Below are 14,031 nucleotides of genomic sequence, written 5' to 3' on the forward strand. Positions count from 1 at the left end.
AGCAATCTTGATCCTCTCCAAACAGATCTTTCCCTTGCATTAATTTCATTTTGTGTTCAGCAGAAGATGCTTATGCAGAAGCATGCTTCTCTGTGTACAGCTGGGCTGAGGAACCTGTGGCCTGCCAGTTGTTGTTGACATCAATATCCATCATCTCTACCCATGCTGGCTAGGGCTCATGGAAGTCCCAAAACACCTGGAGGGCTGCGAATTCCCCAGAGTTTTGAACCTGTGCTATGTATGTCTCCAAACCTCTTTAATGCAGAATTTCCAGGCCACCCTTTGTGTAAGCTGCATCCTGGAAACATCCCCATGTCCCATGTGCAAATGCAGAAGAGGCAATCGTAGATTTTTGTACCACTGTAATTGGTGATGTTAATGGGTAACTAGCAAGTTGGTCCTGTTCCTCTTATGAATCTGGACATAATTCTAAGTTCCCTTTTTCTGTAGGACAGATTACTACTACTTTGTAGTGTGAGCAATAACCTTATTTTCTTATATTAATATAATTGTTTGCCTGTGTTTTAAATAACTTTGTTATGATGATGAATCTGTTGCAGGGGTAGGGTTGGACTCCAATTCCTGCTTCTCCAATACTACTTTCCAGTGGAACCATTTGTGCTTTATGGAGATTGGTTGGCTTTAGCACATGGATGGTTTACATTTTAAGGGGGAAATGTCAGTCTCAAATACTTTCTTGCCAACTGCAGTGAAAGCCAAACAGTTGGTTCCGTTGACTGTACTTCTTTTTCAGTGAATTACCGAGTATCTTTTTTAAAATAAAAAATCATTACCTTTTTTATTAAAAAATGGATTTGTATAACAAAATGCAAATGCTAAAATAAATAATAATTAAGACATGCCTTGTATTAAATACAAAAATGACATCCAAATGAAATATATAGCAAACAAGAGTGAACAAATCTAGGAGTAGACAAAGTGAAACACAGTGTCCTGTATTTAGGAAGTACCGGCTTCTAATTAAGTTTATACTGCGGCAGCCTTCAAGCAAATATACTTTTCTTCTTTTAAAATGCTCCGAGTTTTACAAAAATCTTCATAGTTTTATTTAATTATACCCTCTCTTCTTCTTCCTCCTTCAGCAGCCCATGGTCTGCCCCCTTTTATCCTTGCAACATCACTGTGAGGTAGGCAAGGATGAGAGATGGTAACTGGCTCAAGGTCAGTCAGTAACCTTTATGTCTGAGCAGAGATTTGCATCTGATTTGTAGTCCCTCTACTGTATACCACACTAGATATCCTGTGCTGCATAATGTGGCTCAGAACCGGAGTTGTCAAGGGGAAGAGCTGTAGTTCAGTAGCAGAGCATCCGCTTTGCACGCAGAAAGTCCTAGGTTGAATCCCTGGCATCCCCAGGTAGAGTTGGAAGACTCCCCTTCTGAAACTTTGGAAATCCACTGCTGGTCAGTGTAGACAAGTCCTGAGCTAGATGCACCATTGACCTGGCAGTATAAGGCAGCATCTTATGTTCCAAGGAGCACGAGCTAAGTGTCCTACAAAGTGTTATAAATACCCATTATTTTCTGGGTGGGAGGCAGAGTTAGTCTTGGTACTTTATCCATTGTTTTGAGAACTGCAGTGGTGTGTGTCAAGTTAATTGTGGCAACCATGCAATTAACTAAAAGCTGGAGGGGATGAAAGGAACTAGGGGATGAATTGAAGGTTTCAGATGTGGGGTGAAAAGAGAGCAGTATTATTCACGGGCAAAACAGCAGGAAATGAGATCTTTTGTGTTTCTCAGAGGGCAGGTCTACCTAGTTCAGTACACCTGGTGTGCAGGTCACGGATCTCTAATAGCTGACCTGTTTTTTGGTGCTAGTTAGGTAAGGATACATTGCTTCCCACATGGAAAACATTGCTCATGTAGCTTCCTATGTTCACATGGTAAAGGAAGGGAGCCAGTGAAGAGAAGCTGGAAGGGATGTGAGAGTTCTGAAATGAGATGCAGATTAACTAATGAGCCATGGGATGCAAAGTAGGAATAAGAGGTTGGAGATGGGCAAATGAAAGATCAGAAAGAACTGTCTTACAGTAATTGAGGTGAGGGAGAATCAGCTGAATTAACTTGATCCCTCATTTTCAGCATCTTGGCATGTTAATTTGAGTTTGCTAAGCTGCTTAGCACCTCAAGTATAAGTCATCCATCCTCCCCCATTCAAGGAGCAATTTGCACTTTTTTAAAATAAAAAAAAGCTACAGCATAAAACCGACTTATCCTCCTCCTGTCTTTCCCTGCTGCAGCTGTTGACTCATGACAGCCCCTGCAAGACATAATTAAGGCTCTTCACTCCTGTGCTTTATTTTGAGCATCCTTCCACCCTCAGACGCTCTCCAGGCTTCTTTATTTCTTCCTTCTTGCAATCTGTGGTGTAAGGGACAGACCTTTCTTACTGATTTCAGGGGCAAAACAGTCCTTTGCCCCCTGTTTCTTCAAGTAGCATTTAAATGCATGCAGTTTAAGTCCAATTGATTTAAAATCCCTTTTAAAACTACCATCATCTTGACTTCATTATGAATTTTATTCTCTGTTACCACCACCACCACCATACACCAGATTTGTCTTTGATGGGCTGATGGATATTAGTACAATAATATCAGTGGGCTTTGCCAAATGGTAAGGGAAGCCTTGTGATTTACAGGCAAATCCCCATTTACATGTTCCAAGGCACCGTGCGCATAAGTGAAATTGTGTATATTGAGAAAGCCTGAAAACATCCTCTAAACCTCAGGAAACCCTTGGAAACTCCTTTTTAAACCAGCAGCACTTACCAGACTCCCTACAAACCTCCTTTCTCAAACTTCAGCTCTTCACAGACCTCAAAGCTCCATGCAAACCCTCCAGGGATTGCACTTGAAAAGGCTTGTGAGACTGCTGTTTTTGCACTCTCTGGGGGGCCTTTGCCCCCCTTTAATTGCTACTTCCAGGTTCGTAGCAAGAGTGCAGTGTGTATGCACAGTCACGGGTGACTTGTATGTGTGTAAACAGGGAGTTGCTTGTACTGTAATTTGATTCATGTGTGCTGGCTAAGCATGCAATCCTGACAGTGCTGGACAGAGGCCTAGAACCTGTTTTGTTTTTATTGACGGGGGCTCAGCCCTGAAGTATTTGAAGTACCAATCATGATGAATACAGAATTGGGTCCCACTAAATTTAGTGGGCCTTAATCCCAAGTTAAGTGCATGTCATTTCAGCTGTGATCTGAAATATAGGAAAAGCTGTGGCTCATGCTTTGCAAGCAGAAGGTACTAGGTTCAAACCATGGCATCAGCAGGTAGGGCTTGGGGTGTCTCTGCCTGAAGCCTGTGAGCCATTGATAGAGCAGACAGATTGATCTAGATGGATGCATAATCTAAGATGTGAAGGCTCAGAATAAAGCTTGGGGAAAATGGAGAAAAGCAGGATTGTTGCAGTTTTTTTGTTGGGCCTTCATATCTCTAGTCTGACTAGATTAAGACACCTTCCTGTGTCCCATGAATGCTAGGTATTTAGACTTAACACACATAAACTAGAATCAAGGAAATGGGTAAATTAAAGCCATAGGAAATTCCAGACAAATAGATAATAGCGGAGCTTCTACAAAGAGAGGATTAAAAACTCATTTCTATGTTAATGCTATAAAAGTACAGGGTTTCCTGTTTACCACGAAAGCGGCAGAGGCTCACTTGGCTTCCTCCTCCATGGCTCCATTTGACAAGCTGAAAGCATCTCTTACTGAGCTGTCACTACCTCTGCTTCAGCTCCTCCTGTTGGCAAAGTGTCTGTTCTGAAGTTTCTGATTGATACCTAAGGACTTAAGGATGTTGTGCCTCGTGAAGGAATTGCACCAAGGACACCAAACGGATAAAAAAGAGGCAAATATTTATTTAAGAGGACAATATATTGTGGCCAAGCAGAAAAGTGTACATAACAATAAATCTAACATTTATATTATGGTTCCCCCCCCCCATACAGCCTTTTCCTGCTTTTCTGAAGCTTAGCAGATTGTCCCTTTAAAAAATCATTTATTTTTATTCCTGTTGGGCTCCTTAGTGTTTAGCCTTTTGTCCTGTCCTTACTCGAAGACTGTTACAGCAGTATTCAAAGAGCCAAGCTACTAAGTCGGAGCCAACCTCAGCCTGCAGGTGTGATGTCACAGCTTTGAATGCCCCACCTACCCCAGATTTAAAACTCAATATGGAAAAAGTAGGCTTCCTTTTAACTGAAGATTGTCTTGGATTTGTGAAGTTGTTGGTATTATGTCTTATGCATAGATGCCTTGTGTATGTGTTGCAGAGTAAGGCTAAAAGTGTTTTATGCTGCAAAAAAGTGCTCATGCCAGGGTGGAAAGTGCATGATGCACAAAATATGCTGAAGCTAAGCCACTCCTGATGTGGTCAGTGCTTGGACAGGAGACACCCTCCCACACAGGTCCATGATGGAACTCAAGGTGGGATATAAACGTAATATACATACAAATGACACCCTATCATTCTGGATTGAATTATTAACCTTGGCACTGCCACCCCTGCCCCGTCCTTGAAATGGCCTTCTGAGGTCTGTCAGGGCTCATGTTTAGTGATCTTCAAAAGGCAACATGTTTTTAATAACGTCTAATGCCATTTTTAGCAGCTTTTTTTTTTTTAGTGTTGCCTTCCAGTGTATTGTTTATTGAGGTTTCGTTCTTTGCAAACTAACTCTTGGAATCTTTGTAAGCTGCTCTGAGCTTTGCACCATAATGGGATAGGGGAAAAAAGAAAAGAACGTTCATTAGTATAAAATAATACCAAGCAAAGGGAATGCTACTTTTCCAATTATAAAAGCCTGCTTCAAAAGTAAATATTCAATGCCCACCCTGCTCTTTCCATCATTTATGTCTGGTCCTGAAGTAGGTAGTTAAGGAAACCAGTTCCCCTCCCTTTGCAGCCTCCGAGGCGCACTGTGGCACGAGCTTTCCCCCCTAGGCGACAGCTTCCCCCTTCCTGAGGCAAGTGACTCATTCGCTGCTGCATCAGGCCGCCCACCCAGTTGCCATGAAGCTCGCTGCGAGGGGGTGGGCAACAAAAGCAGCTGCCGCTCCCAGGTATCCTCCTGGCTCGCAAGCGATCCGCGCCCCCGTCCCTCCGCTGCCTTGGCATGCGCTTCTGGAGAAGAGCATCAGCCAGGAGGCGCGCGCGCTGGCTCTTTCTTTTGGCAGCCTCTCGCCTTGCATCTCTGTCTTTGTCCGCATCCCCAAACCCGCCCCTCCTTCACCTGCCTTTCTCCGCGCAGCATCTCCTTTAGGGGTTTCTCTCCTTTCTTCCATCAAGCGTCCGTCTCTGCGACTGGATCCACTCCCGGATTCCCCGCTTCTCTCTCTTTCGTCCACGGCAGGATCCGCTCCGGGTTTCTACTGATTCCGACGGCGGGTAAAGGGAAGATCCAGGCCGGGTCTCGGCTTTCGCTCAGAGCCTGCCCACCGCCCTCCTCCTCCTCCCTCTCGCCCATCCCCACCATCCCCACCGCTCGGCGCTCCCCGGGGCTGGATCGTGCCGGGCGGGTTACTCGCCGGGTGCCCGGCCGGGAGGGCTGTGGCCCGCCCGCCCATCTCTGTGGGGCGCGGGTGGGGGGCGGGGAGGACGACCATGCACCGAGTCGTCTCCAACCAGCGCTCGGTCTCCTCCTCCTCGGGCTCCTTCCAGGCTCCCCCGCCGCCTCCCCCCGCCGCGGACCTGCAGCCCCTTTTCCTGGGCGGCGGCATCAGCAACACCAGCAGCTCGAGCGGCGGCACCCGGAGGGGCAGGCGAGGCTCCGTGTCCAGCTCGGCCTCCACCCGCACCCGCAGCAGGAGCAGCAGCAGCAGCGGCGGCGGCCGCAGCAGTGAGGAAGAGGAGGAGGAGGAGGAAGAGGGCGAGGAGGAGGAAGCCAAGCCCCTCGTGCCGGTTCAGGAGCCCGCCTCGCCGCCCGCCCCGCCCGCCGCCTGCGCCTCCCCGGGGTCCAGCAGCACCTCCACGTCGGGCTGCAGCATGACAGCCGCCGAGCTGTACGGGGCTCCGGCCGCCGGGCCCGGGGCGGCGGCGGCGGCGGCGAGCGCGGCCGCGGGGCTGCTGTGGGCGGGGGGCTCGGGCGGGTCTCGCTGGGGCTACAAGGCGCTGTCCCTGGTGCTGCTGCTGGGCCAGGGCGCGCTGCTGGACCTCTACCTGATCGCCGTCACCGACCTGTACTGGTGCAGCTGGATCGCCACCGACCTGGTGCTGGCCGCCGGCTGGAGCATCTTCTTCTGCCGCAACAGCCGCGCTCGTCGCCGGGAGCGCCCGTCCGGCGTCGGAGGGGGACACCCGCCGCCGCCGCCGCCCTTGCACCCGCTGCTGGGCCACCCGCCCCACGGCGGCCGAGGCGCCTGCGCTGCGTCGGGCGGGAAGGCAGGGGGCGCTCCGCGGGGCGGGGACTTCGCCTACGCCCACTTGGCCTGGCTGATCTACGCCATCGCCTTCACGCCCAAGGCGGCGCTCATCCTGGGCACGTCCATCCTGGAGCTGGTGGAGCTGCGCCTGCCGCTGGGCGCCACGGGCTTCCGGATCACGCTGGCGCTCTCGGCCCCGCTCCTGTATTGCCTCCTGCGGGCCATCGGCGCCGAGGGCGGCTCCGGCTCCGGCTCCGGCCAGCTCCTCCTGCCGCCCCAGCCGCCGCCGCAGCACCGCGCCGCCGCCGCTTTCCTGGCCACGTGCTTGGACCTGCTGGACAGCTTCACTCTCCTGGAGCTGCTGCTCCTGCAGCCCGGCCGGCCGGCCTTGCCGCTGCCGCCGCCGCTCCGCTACGTGCTCATCGCCGTCTACTTCCTGTGCCTGGCCTCGCCGGTGCTGTGGCTGTACGAGCTGAGCGCCCCGCGGGCCCCCGGCGCCGCCCGCCTGGCCTTGCACTGGCTGCTGCCCGCCGGGCTCCTGGACGCGCCCCTGCTGGCGCTGCGCTGCCTGCTGCTGGTGCGCTACCAGCAGCCCCTCTCCATCTTCATGCTCAAGAACCTCTTCTTCCTGGCCTGCCGGGGCCTGGAGGCCCTGGAGACCTGCTGCCTCCTGCACTCCGCCGGCGGGCTGGCCGGCAACGGCAAGAACGCGCCAGCCCCCTCCGCCGGGGTCGGGGCCGGCCAGCTCAGCCACTGCATCTCCGAGAACGACATGGGGCCCCACGGCTATGTCAACACACTGGCCGTCACCGCGCAGAGCTGAGGGGGTCCACGCCCATGCCAGTGCCCCTCTGCAGTTGCCCCACCTTGTATTCCATGCCAGTTCAGCTTAGGTACCCACCCCGCTGTAGTTACTTTCCCTTTTACATGTCTCCGATTTTCAGATTGGCCCAGTCGCCCAAATCCAGGCCCCTCAGGAGGCAGCAGTTGTACATCTGACCCAGCTCCCCACCTCAGGGCACTGTAACTTTCTGAGCAGTTGTCCTGAATAACTTTGACTTACCTAGTCTGACCCTTCCCAGGAAAGTTCATTGTCCATGGCAAACCTAGGGATTCTGACCTGTCCTTGTTTTAGTTCCCCCTGTCCACTTTTATCTCTGCCAATCGCAACCAGATTAAGGCCCATTTAATCAGCCAATGATATGGTCTCTCCTGGGAACTCAGTGGAGTACAGTAATGCTAATTTTTTGAGTGAAGCAGTGGCCATTGGTTTAAACCAGCTGCACCCATGAAAATATTGCCCTGGCATGGTTCAAAGTTGTCTAAAATATGTAGTCCACTGCATCACCCTAGTGGCTGTGTGGTGAGGTGGTGCCCATATAGTTTGGAGTCTTGGCAGTAGCTACAACTCAGTGGTAATGTGAAGCAGCCTAATTTTCCCATCCTAATTAGTCAGACTGTCTTCTGTGGCAATATCTGAGCTGCTCTTGCCTTAAATCACTTCATGCAGAGGCGTAGCGTGGGTTGTCAGCACCCGGGGCAAGGAAAGTAATTTGCACCCCCTAACCTGTGGATCTGCACCCCCTAACCCGTGGATTTGCACCCCCTAACCCTAACCCCCTGATGTTGCGCCGGTGCGGCCGGCCCCCCCTGCACCCCCCACGCTACGCCACTGACTTCATGTACTACTTTAATCATGAAAACTTTTAATATTGTTAGATATTCTGTCATTACAGAGCAGCTAGACACACATAAATACACAACAATGAATGCTGCAGCTCTAGTCAAACCACCTATTGGGCCAAAATGATGGCAGCATCATTTTTTAATTCTTTCACCCAAGCTCTTACAAACTATTCCAAATCCTTTGCTTCCACCCCATCCCCACAACCCCCAAATCATTCCTATTTATTCCGTAGGTTCCTTCTAATGACAACTTAATGTGCTGTGGCTACAGACCCCTCACCTCTTTTGCTTCTATTTATAGAAATCAAGATGGAAGAGGTCTGTTGTTTAACTGCCTAACTGCACATTCCAGATTATATATTTCACGTCGGGTTCATGAGCTGGTCTTATCAATAACAGAGAGAGGGGTAAATCCAGTTTCTCAGTCTTGATCAAGTTTTTGGTTTTTTGCTCTGACCTGTGGGTTTTTTTCCTCTTTTCTGAGGTGCCTCCTACCACCACTGCCTATAGGAGAGCAGAGAGAGGGCAGCACCCACTTGAAATGCCTGGAAAAACATATTGTAAGCTGTCCAGGTTCTTCATATCCTATGTTGGGCTCCTCCTCCATGCAGTGGAGAGCCACCCAGCCATAATGCCAATGCTGAACAAAGAGAGAGGAGCGCTATTGCTGGTGCTAAGTTAGGCTTAGTTCTGCTCACAGGCTCTACCACTTCAAACTGCAGGTGGGAACTCACATGATCAGATGCTTACTCATTCAAAATTTCCTTCCATGTGGCAAGCTAGAGGTCAGCATCAAGGGTTCTAGCCTACCTTCTTGACACATCCAATTTATGTATACGGCAAATACATATGTGTATATATGTGTGTGTGTGTGTGTGTGTGTGTGGTAGAACATTTAGTAATGTGCACTCCCACTTGCAGGCTGAGGTGGTACAGCCCAGAACAACTTTGGCCATTCAAAAATCTGTGCCTCTCTTTAGCACAGTTGCTCAGGGTGCTATAGGCATGCTAGCTGCTCTAGGGCACCATTTTACTGAACAAAAGATGAAAACCATTTTAAGGACAAATAAATCAGCAGGAGCTGCCTTTCTCAGGAAAGGGCGCCTGTTTCATCTGCAGGTTCCTTTTAAAATATGGCGTCTCAGTGCATTCAGCCACACCTGCGCCTTTGTGGGGCAAATCGTATTTTCAGCGTGACCACATGTTATTTGTTTCATTTTGCCCATAGCACTCCTCTGCTGTGGGACAATGCAATTTGGCTTGCGTGATACTTGAGTTCCCAATGGCTTTCATTTAGGAAGACTGACATAGACAAGTCTTCCACATGTTAGGCCTTGGAATACATGACTATTCCTGTAGGAAGTAATTTTAACCCACTTGTACATTGTACAAAAGTTCATCACCACTCCCTCACTCTGGGGATAAACTAATTTCTGCCTTGGGGGTTTCTAGGATTAGGGTGGTACCTGCAATCTTTTAAGACGAAAGGAGCCATCTTTCTCCTTGCTGAAAATTTCTACCTCTGTGCTTGAACCTCATTGCATCATGTGCCGACCTTGCACATAAGGGAGTTATGTCTGATTCCCCCTCCTCCAAGGGGCCAAACTCTCTTCTTCATTGAGACATTTTACACACCGGTGATAACAGGGTCTTATCAACAGCCTCTGCTTATGGGGGCTCTCGTTTTCTAGCTCTTGGGAATAGACCTGCACGATTTTAATAATTGGTGCTCTGTTTTGAGGACAGCTTTCACTTGCTTAATTAAGTAGGGACTTAAATAAAGTGAAAAGGAGGAGGGAACTATGCCATCCTCTTATTTCTAGATATTTATTGGTGCTGCTTGTTATGCGCTAAATAGTAAACTCGTTGACACGGAATGGAAACAGGCAGAAAGGGGTCACATTATCAATGGTCTTGTTGCCTTGCTATCTTGGAAAGATCCCCAATCCTTTCCTTACATGCCTATGCTTCTTCTTTGTATGTGGGCCCAGAATTTTTTTGTGTGGGGAGGGGGAAAGGACATATAATTTGAAAGCAACCTGTCCTGGTGGACGCCAGCTTTCTTTGGTCTTAAAATCCCCAAGCTGCCTAGGTAGGAAAGAGAACAGAATGCTAACAACCACTATATAAAACCTGTGGTATGCAATTGGGAGATGTTTTTCTCCACTCAGTAACCACTCATATAGACAGTCAAGTTACTGTGCTATGGAGAAATGATACAAAAGCCAGAGGTGGTGATAAATAACCTGGTTCTCATGCACTCTTATAATACTACATTTATATACCCAGCCTTTTCTCTCTATGGTTGCTTATAGAATTGGGATTTTCATTGGGTGGTTAACTCCATAGGAAGCTGCCTTATACAGAGTCATAAAGTTACACTGACTGGCAGTGGCTCTCCATGATTCAGGCAGGGGTCTCTCACAGCCCTACCTGCATACACCAGGAACTGAACGTGGGACTTTCTGCATACATAGATGTTCTACCCGAGCTTCAGCCCTGGAGTTGCTTTGAGATACCTGCTTACTGACCTCAAGCTAACCCATTGCTGTTGCAGGAACGATAACTAAGGTTTAACTTTTTCACCAGTGATTTTATCCTGTCCGGTCTCCAAAGCAGATCTTCTGAAAGACTTTGTGTGGAATTCTGGCCAGAGGCCTTCCCTTCGGTAACTCCTTTCTATTTGTCTGGACAATCTTGGTGCTGTGACTGTGATTGTAAAACTTAAGTACTGTGGACTTTCCCTCTGAGCTCTAAGATACTTTTAGTGGGGATGCTAGTTTCCTGACAGAAAGAACAGGCGTGCATACAAATACTTCACTTCCTCCCAGAGAGAATCTGCTACAAAACAGGCTGCTGTGCAGTAATCAAATGCTATAAACCATTACAGCTGTTATTTGCATTTAAATAACACTGAAATTTAAAATTGCACTTTTAAGTATATCGTGGTTGCCATAAAGTAGGTGGGCAAGAGCATCTACCATTTGTAAAAACAGTTCAGTAACGGAACAGATTTGTGTGGCACAAATATTGGTAAAAATAAGGAATCTTGGTGGTTTAGAGCAACAAGGTCTGACAGCTCTTGTATGCCATTAAATCAAAACCAATTCAGTTGTGATTATGTTGCATTTACTGTACATCAGTCCTAACTCAATTTCAGTACTTTCATCTCAATCTGGATAAGGAATTATAAACATGGGAGAACAGGCCTCTGCACACAAATGGAAGTGGAATGGTTACAAACCACACTACATACAAGCTTAAGGAAGAAGTATGCAAGTTCTGGCTCAGAATCCCTCTATTTAAAGAAGCTGTGATATTTATTTTTTTAGGGCAAGCCCCTAACGTATGAAGACAGTGTCCCAAGGAGAAGAAAATTAAAAGACAGGCAGAAAACAAGGCAAGGAAACTGAGCATCCCCACAAATTTAGAGCTTTTTAAAAAAATAAAACAATTTGTTTTTAAAATAAAACCTAGGAACTGATTTCGTTGTTGATGATGTCTGGTGGTTTAATTCTTTGTAGGGTAGATCTGTGATAACAATTGTGCTTTCAGAAATTGTAAAGGAGAAAAGCAAACAAATTTAGACTTTAGGTCTGGACATGTAGCAGAATAAGGTGATGAAGTGCTGAAGTGGTAAAATAAGCTGTGCCACTTCAGACTCAGGTAAGTGATCACATTTCTCCATCCTTCCTGTAGGCACAAATCCATACTAGGCCAGATATAGAAGTTTTTGTCTTTCTGTGCTAGTTTTCTGTCTGCAGGAGGTTTTTTATTTCGACAAGCATTCAGAGCTGGATTCTCTCACCTGCATTATGAAGTGGTGCTGTTCAGTCTATCATCTCAGCATCCTACCAGCTCAAAAAGGTTCCAATTTAGGAAGGGAAGCAAAGTTGAATGACTTGGTAGTAGCTGTACTCTAGAAAATATCTGTACTGAAGGCATGCTGGTTATTCTCCTCTTGCTAGGTGTGCAGTGTACCCATATCCAGGCTGGCCTCTTGAGTGCAACTAGGTAGCTTGCCATTAGTTAAGTACAGTAAACCTGCAACTTACATGGGGGTTACATTCTGGGGATCACACCTAAAACCAAAATCGTGTATATTCAAAACCATTGGGTTCAATGGTGGGTGGGATTGCCAAAGTCTTATTTCCTGGATGCTCACCCCATTTCCATTTACTTTTTATTTTTTTGCCAAGTGAATAAAGCTGAGCACACAAAAGTTAAATGTGCACAGGTTGGGAGCTCACTATACTGCAAGAGGAAGCAATTACACTCCTCCATAAAAGCCTTATTCTGCAGGAAAAGCTAGCCAGTCTCTTACGTCCCTGCTCCCCTAACATCCAGCCTCCACCAGTCCTTATGTAAAGTGAAAAAGAGAACAAATGCCACTTAATTGATGCTCTGGATACCTAACATATCATTTTCTTTAGGAACAAATATTTAACAAAGAGCCAGAGATATGCAAAATACAATATATTTTAATCAAGTTATTACCAATGAAAAAGGCATAGCAAAAAAGCAAATTTTTAAAAAATACTGTACAGCTGTAATTTGCTATTGTGAAATGGACCATGTGCATTGAAGGAAACTGCTGAGTGGTCTCTAAAACGGGCTAAGAAGTTATGCAGTGGAACAGGCATCAAGCCTGCACTTGTTCATTTTAATACACTGGCACAATTTTCAAGGCAGTTGGCCTGATGGGCCATGGAGAACTGATGCTTGGGGATCCCTTTCCTCTACCTCACCACAGGTGCTCTTGTGCTTTGGCTAAATTGGTTACCAATATAGATGGATGCTTTAACAGCCTGTAATGACTTATTTTGCACAGTCGCAACACCTATATATGTTGTATTTTTTCCTTTGTCCCAGGTCTATGGCAAATTTTATACAGAGCCATATTTTGAACTGAGTAACAGCTGAAAGAACAACATTGGTTCTGCCCACGGCCATTGGCAAAAAGTTCTCCTGCCAAGCATGTTTTCTCCCCTTACACACTACAACCGCTTGCTTCCATTTGCCTGTCTTGGATTGTGTAGGGAGACAGCAGATGTGGCACATAATGGGAAATCGAAAGAGCGGCTAAAGTGCGGGTGCATATTAAAGAGCCCCTTGCCTGTGATTCAGAGGCTGCACACACATTACTTTTGACATGGTGATGCTTCTGCAAACAGCATCCCTGTGGTGAGTTAAAAGTCATATTGTGGATGGAATCGGAAGGCTTCACACACTAGCTACGTTGAGTATAACCACATAATCCTCTGCTTCTGCATCTTCCTAAAATACCCCCTTCTAAATTAGGTTTGCCTAGATTCTTCTGGTATAGCATGAAGAAGTATCCATTACCAAAATTAAGTGCATTCTGAAGGTTGCTTCAGTACTTTTGATTATCCATAATTCATAGACTGCTTAAGGAAGCTGCCAACACATTCGCAAGAAAATTCCTAAACTCAGGCAACTCTGCTGGGACTATTTGTGACATGAAAAGAAATTAATTACTGCAGCATTTAAAACTGGGCAGAGCAATTACTTAATGCAGGGCTTCAAATCAATACAACAGAATTTTACCTTATTGACCGTAAGATTAATATAGAATAAGAGTACAGTGCTTGCTGAGGAAGATGGCCTAAAACATTTGTCTTGATGTGAAACATTTTGTCTTAATCATTATTTGTAAAATGATTTGGAGTTCATTAGTTTTCTGGAGAAGCGGGTCAGCAGCAAGGCGGCGCCACATTATGCAGGAGGTTGTAAACCTAACTGGATTGCAAAGAGCTCTGAAAGTACAATTCCAAATGGGGTGAAGAGGTAACAAAATGGCAATTGAGATTCAATGTAAGGGATATATATTAATAGGACCAGAACTGGCGGTGACTATTCAGGAAAGATATTAGGTTTGTGCTGTTTTGATCAATGTAGGTGTCACTTCAGTGTGCTGTGGCAGTGAAACAGAGGTATTTCATGC

General features: G+C 47.0%; 1 protein-coding gene and 1 long non-coding RNA gene across 4 annotated transcripts; one reads left to right on the top strand and one right to left on the bottom strand.

Annotated features, from left to right (window-relative positions):
* Window positions 1–3,860: 3,860 nt before the first annotated feature.
* LOC309351521 lies at window positions 3,861–5,372 on the bottom strand. 3 transcript variants are annotated; one of them, XR_014160886.1, is made up of 2 exons: window positions 5,252–5,372; window positions 3,861–4,724 (listed from the first exon to the last, which is right to left on the bottom strand). It is a non-coding gene; the product is annotated as an uncharacterized lncRNA (long non-coding RNA). The 3 variants fall into 3 exon arrangements; XR_014160887.1 differs by having other exon boundaries at window positions 3,861–4,719; window positions 5,252–5,357; XR_014160888.1 differs by having other exon boundaries at window positions 5,256–5,353.
* A 250-nt stretch (window positions 5,373–5,622) lies between these two features.
* On the top strand, window positions 5,623–7,878 carry TMEM121B (transmembrane protein 121B; the record flags this gene model as incomplete). The annotated part of the gene is made up of 1 exon (XM_081879249.1): window positions 5,623–7,878. One exon carries the CDS (start codon window positions 5,623–5,625, stop codon window positions 7,201–7,203), a length of 1,581 nt encoding a protein of 526 aa, XP_081735375.1. The 3' UTR covers window positions 7,204–7,878.
* Window positions 7,879–14,031: the final 6,153 nt, after the last annotated feature.

This window comes from Podarcis erhardii (assembly GCF_964252035.2).
Source record: "Podarcis erhardii genome assembly, chromosome: 10".
Lineage (NCBI taxonomy): Eukaryota > Metazoa > Chordata > Lepidosauria > Squamata > Lacertidae > Podarcis > Podarcis erhardii.